The sequence below is a fragment of the Mastigoproctus giganteus genome, chromosome 7, assembly GCF_048544385.1.
Source record: "Mastigoproctus giganteus isolate SK-2022 chromosome 7, ASM4854438v1, whole genome shotgun sequence".
Taxonomy (NCBI): Eukaryota; Metazoa; Arthropoda; class Arachnida; order Uropygi; family Thelyphonidae; genus Mastigoproctus; species Mastigoproctus giganteus.
This window is the reverse complement of record NC_143581.1, coordinates 4,349,992-4,355,991: the sequence shown is the minus strand read 5'-3', so window position 1 is coordinate 4,355,991 and position 6,000 is coordinate 4,349,992. Positions and strand designations below refer to the sequence as shown.

General features: G+C 35.1%; 1 protein-coding gene across 1 annotated transcript in view; it reads right to left on the bottom strand.

The window, feature by feature from the left end:
• Positions 1-2,719: 2,719 nt before the first annotated feature.
• Positions 2,720-6,000, bottom strand: part of LOC150082442 (transcription initiation factor TFIID subunit 4B-like) — a 341,032-nt gene continuing 337,751 nt past the window's right edge. Inside the window, exon 19 of the mRNA XM_090377748.1 lies at positions 2,720-2,827. Within this exon, the coding sequence (XP_090233874.1) occupies positions 2,720-2,827 (108 nt within the window). The remainder of the gene's footprint in view (positions 2,828-6,000) is intronic.

Below are 6,000 nucleotides of genomic sequence, written 5' to 3'. Positions count from 1 at the left end.
CTGTTCATGAATACTTCTATATGCCTCTAGACAGACTCTTTAGCAAGAAGGATCTTCACCACAAGGAGGGAAGGGGGTGAATTAAAAAATTACTGTGACTTATGCTAGAGCCAAGCATTTATGGGATCGTAAATTGGCACGTCATTACAAACTGTTGCAGACATTGCTGTAAAGAATAAGATGCCATTATTTTTGCAAATGTGTAGTATGAGTTGTACAATTTAGAAAGTGCGTCAATGAAAAAGATCCTGCAAATCTTAGTCTTTAAGGAAATGAGCAGAATATAAACTTCTAAGGCAGCAGTATATTGTGTCTGTAAACGCAATGCATTGCAGGCAGTCGTCTGTTTTACTATATGAAAAATTAGGTTTCTGGGAAGGCTAATCTTCTGCAATGGCTGGGAAGTTATGCTCCTTTTGCTATAATGCTCTTCCAATGCAGACCACAAGACATCTTATAACACTGCTTATACTAGAAGAATATTCTGAGACCTCCCTCCAACCAACTGGTCCAAAGCAGAGAAACTTAAATCAGCTGGTAATTGGTAGAGGGGGGGGGGGGTTAGCATTTTTCAAGTATAGGTCAATAAAACTAAAATTCAAGTTTAACAAGTGGGGTGTTAATTGTCGCCTCATCATAAAAACTTTTAAAGATACTTTCTATGTGAATATTTCTAGGCATGAAAACCAGAAAGCAACTGTTTATATTTTCAAGAATAACTCAACGTTTGGATATTAATTTTTAAATTCTGATATTGTTTTCATAAAAAAAGATAACTATAATGCAAATAAAGCAGACGTAGATAACTGTCTATTCAGAATGATATTTACACTTGAACTTGAAGGAATTTAAAAAATGGACACACATTTTGGGACTAACCTGCTTCTGTTTTAGAATATTCTTAAAAAATAACCCCTCCCCAAACAATTATTAAGTAGCCTATTTATTTAATGTCATTTATAAATTGTATGAATGGGTGAAAAAAAAAATTTTTTTTTTTTAAATAATAAGCAGCCAATGATACAGTGCTATTCTACAATCTCTCACTGAAACAGATACTCTGTTAGTTTAAGTTTCATGTTCTATGGGAATATGGTTGGAATTGAAATGGTTGAATAACTTTTGAAAACAAAAGAATATAATTTTTTAATGTTCCAGATAGTTTAGAGAATATAACATTCATAATTTTCTAACAAAAGAATTTCCACAAAACTATTAACACTAATAATCAAAGTGTTGGGAATTTGGACTGGATCAGTTTAATTCATGGTATACACACACCTGGGCAGCCACATTCATTAAAGTTACTCCAATACATTTATATACACATTTTCTTTTATTTTCAATCTTTTTTTTTTTTTTTTTTTCCCTTTTAGGTAAATTGTATTTTACATACATAGCAGGCAGATATCTTAGTTTGCAACTGAATTTGCAATAACGTTTATATTTGCGGCAAACAGTCAAAACAAAGGGAGACAAATTATTTGGAAAAGTAAGCTCACTATGATAAATTAAAATGATTCACCTGCTCTTTTTCTGGCATGAATTCATAAGCATTATGAAAGAAAAATAAATATATATAAAAATTTCTTACAAACTGTATCCACTAGATTTAAATGATTTCAAATAAAGAGATGACATGATTGGAATAAAACTGAACAATTTTAATTTACTTCTCATTTATTTAATATAAAAAGTTCAGCGAGATAATTATATAAAAATAGATAATACTGCTTACAGGGCACAAACCGAGTAATCTGTTATCAATTGTGACAATAAACATTCCAAAATCATTCAATATTTAGACAAGATTTTTATAAACTTTTTTCTATACTTTTTTTCCTTCAAAATTTGTTAACTAGTTAAAACATTCTATCAATAATTTCAACAGCTCCCATAAAATAAAATTTTCAAGCTGTAAAATATGTTGATATTTTTCATTCAGTGTAAAGTGTATCACAGAGAGAAAAAAAAAAATTTGCTAAACTCTTGACATATATTAAAAATCCCCCATCCCTTCCCCTTATCCCAAGAAAAATCTTTTGGTAAAAAACACACAGATTGCATAGTCAGACTGCAAACCAAGAATCTGTCTTGTGCACTGTTAGCTTGGAACTGATCAAGTATCCATTCTAGCTGCAAACAGTCTTTTAAGATGACAGTATGATAGTGACTTGTAAAAAATACTTTTGTGTGAATGGAGGCAATGAAATCTTATGGCAGATGATTTGTATCATCTCACAGTGAAGTCTCTCTCTTGTTAGAAATACACACACATACACACACACAATACTCTCTGCTTACGTTTTTCTACGATAGTGTGGTTTCTATTTACAATATGTGTGTATACGAATGTATGAGTGAATGTACTTGTTTATGAATAAGTGTATGTAGGTGATATATTTATATATAACAATGGCTTTCACTTCGAATTACAAGTTCTAAAAGCTCATTTGTGAAGCAACTTCACCTCACGAGCACCTCTTGGTTTCCTATCATCTGAGGTCACTAATTTTGGGAAGATTTCAGGAGAAACTGCAGTATATTTATTCTAGTGACAAGGTTAATGGATGGATTAATATCAGCCAGTGGCTGTGACATTTATGGGCTTGTTTCAGAAGCTCACCGGTGTAGCCACTCTGCTGTAGGCCTATTTGTAGAAGCCTCTCTTCTAAGGCAACAAAAAAAACCAAAAAAAAAAAAAAAAAAACCAAAAAACCTACTTCACATATGATTTATAGAGCAGTGGTGTACGAACCAATTCTCGTTCCTGTTCCATTAGGAAAAGCAGATCCCTGAGATTAACCCTCTTTACACGAGGACGCATCTATTAAAAAAATCAAAAAGTAAAATTTTGATATTTTTGCTATCACTATGATTATTAATCTTGCAATACATTTTAAATATCAATAGTAGTTCTGAACTAAAATAACTGAAATAAAATTTTTATAAAACAAACACATTTTTCCTTTTTATTGGTAAAAAATAATTAAATAAAATGGAAAGATTACCATTTGCTTGCTTAATAATGGGGTGCCACAAGAATAAAATTTGCTAAGCAAAACTGAAAAATTGACTTTATGTATGAACACACCTTTACATAAAAGTTCTGGTCTCTCAAACTGCAACGGTATCACTACAGTTTCACAATATGAATAAACTGTACTTCCCATTGAGAATTTTACTACTGTTCAGTGTGTTACATTTGGTATCATACTACAAATAAGTGGTAAATAAATATAGCATTAATAATTAAATTCCTTTTTAAATTATGAAATACTGTTTTCTGTTTAAAAGTTAATGTGCTAATATGATTTTCTCTCCTTTCTTTTATATACCCCCTTCCTCATAAGACTGATCATTATGAGTGAAGTTAATCCTCAGTATGACATGTTTGCAAGCAGCCCAATGAAGTTAGTTATAGCTTGGGAAATTTTAAAAACTGTCTGAACTTAAAATGGAAATGTGCATTCCTTCTCTACTTTTGTTTCCTGAAGAATGCAGCAAGAGAATGGAGTTTTCAGATGTTACATAACTTTATGTGGTCTGGAAACTGGTGAAATAATGAGCACTTCAACCTGAGTGAAGTGTAATTGCCTTTAATTTCTTAAATAATTACAGATTATTCTCAGATGCTTCATGGCACTTCCTGTACCACTTTCTTCAGTTAACTGTCAAAGACAGCAGAACTAGTAAATTATAGTGATTTCATTTACATAGTTGTCAATTTGATTACACATTTCTTACTCTTGTTAATATTTAGCTTTCAGTATTATGGATCTATTACGTACATAATAGATGCTGAATTAGTCAACAGATAGAAATGCCACTCGGAATGTTTTGAGGTGGCTGTTTCAATCAGGAGGTTTCAATCTAGAGATTGAAATTTAACCATTTTTGGTGATCCAGCGATGGATTCCAAATATCTTTGGACAACGAGAGAGAGAGAGAGAGAGAAAGAGAGAATCATCAGAAAGTTTGGCATGTCATTACAATGCACTTTCCTTCAATGCCTTTTGAGTTGATTAGAGTCATTGACATCAGACATTTCTGGTCTTAAGCCTGAAGGTTCTAATGGTCGAAAGGTATTTAAGTATTTATTATGAAGTTTAACATTGACAAATGTAAAGTACTACACATGGGAAACAGCAACCCCAGAGCAACGTATCAACTCTGTGGTACTACACTGACAGTGGTAGAGAATGAAAGGGACTTGGGGGTGGTTGTGCAGGCAGATATGAAGTTCTCTGAGCAGTGCAGATGGGCTGCAAGAGTAGCTCATGGAGTATTGTCAATGATATACAGGAATTTTTCCAGCAGGGATAAGGAGGTGATTATTCCCTTGTATAAGGCAATGGTCAGGCCACACCTAGAGTACTGTATACAGGTCTGGAGGCCTCATTTCAAGAAGGATGTAGAGCTGCTGGAACGAGTACAGAGAAGGGCAACAAGATTAGTGAATGGAACAAAGGGGTGCTCTTACGAAGAAAGGCTTAAGATTTGCAAATTACAGTGTCTGGAGACTAGGCACCAGCGAGGTGATCTGATAGAGGTGTATAAAGCCTTGAATGGTTTGAGCATGCTCAATGCTGATGGGATTCTTCCTCTAGCTCAGAATAATCACCTGAGAGGGCATAAATTCAAATTGAGGAAAGACAGATGTAGGATAGACGTGCGGAAATTTGCCTTTAGCCAGCGGGTGGTTGGTTGGTGGAACAGACTTCCATCCCTTGTAGTGGAGGTTGATAGCCTAAATAAGTTTAAGGCTCAGCTGGACAGGTATTTTGAACGAACAGAGGGGTGAAGTGGAAGTGGGTTTTTTTTGGCTGATGCTGCATAAGCTTGCTTTCTTGCGTCAAATGCCTCTACTAATGCTAATGCTAAAGTCCATGTTTGCTTCTTTTAGCCCTGGGAGAGGGACTTTCTTCTCCCAGGTTACTGGCCTCGCCACGTGGGGGCAGGAGCAGTGACAACCAGTGACCAAGCAATCAGAAGAACAGGAGAGCAGTACAATGCCAGCAGAGATAGCAGTAACATTGTGAGCAGGGTTAGCAGTAACAATGCAAGCAGAGGAGGGTTTATGAGAGCACTCCCCCTAGGAAAAATACTAGAAAATTGTACTAGAGAATTGTACCCGAGTGTCAAGATCACTTGACACTCGGGGCCCCTGAAATATGCAACAAAAGAAGTATGTAGCTACTTATTCTGGGTAGAGTGCCATCACCCAGATGTTGTTTCAAATGATAATGATATGCAAAAATATAGCTTTGCATTACTTCTATGAAAGCTATATAATTCACGGAGCATGAACCTTTAGAGATCTTAAGTCCACATGGATCTGATGGCAAAATAAAAATGTAATGAAGAAATCTAAGTTAGGAACCCTGACAAATGGTTTTGTAAAGCTAATCTTCTCATTGTCATCAAAGTGAGGAGTGAAGAAAAATTTTGTTATAAATAAGATCACTTGGAGGTTATTTTTCATTTGGGTAAAAAATCTGCATTCTTTTTGTAAACACAATTCAGTCTATCTTCGGAATTACCTAAGATTCCATGGACTAAAAATATTTAAAGCATTGAAAGAGAATGGGCCTGTGGCGCCTCCGTAGTTAGGTGGGAAGGAGCAGCAGTGCGTAGCACACGCTTCTTGATTAGACCGGGGTTCGAGCCCGTCACCACCAAATACGGAGGATGCGGAAAGGTCAGGGAATGACTACCGCATATTACCGGAGCAATATGGCCTTAGCTGCTAATGCTCCTAAAAACCAAATAACAACAATAACTAACGAATGGGCCATGGAAACCAGTGCCATGGAAACCTGTGGCACTGGTTTCCATGGTTTAGAAGAAGCGAATACAGTAGAGTCAGTAGAAGCAGTAACACTAAAATAAATTTAAGTTTTAATACGACAAGTAGCTTTCAGGGTGATGAACCCCTTCCTCAGCAAGAAAGATACATATATACAGAAATGCAAACATAACATAAAAACGTTAGGAATG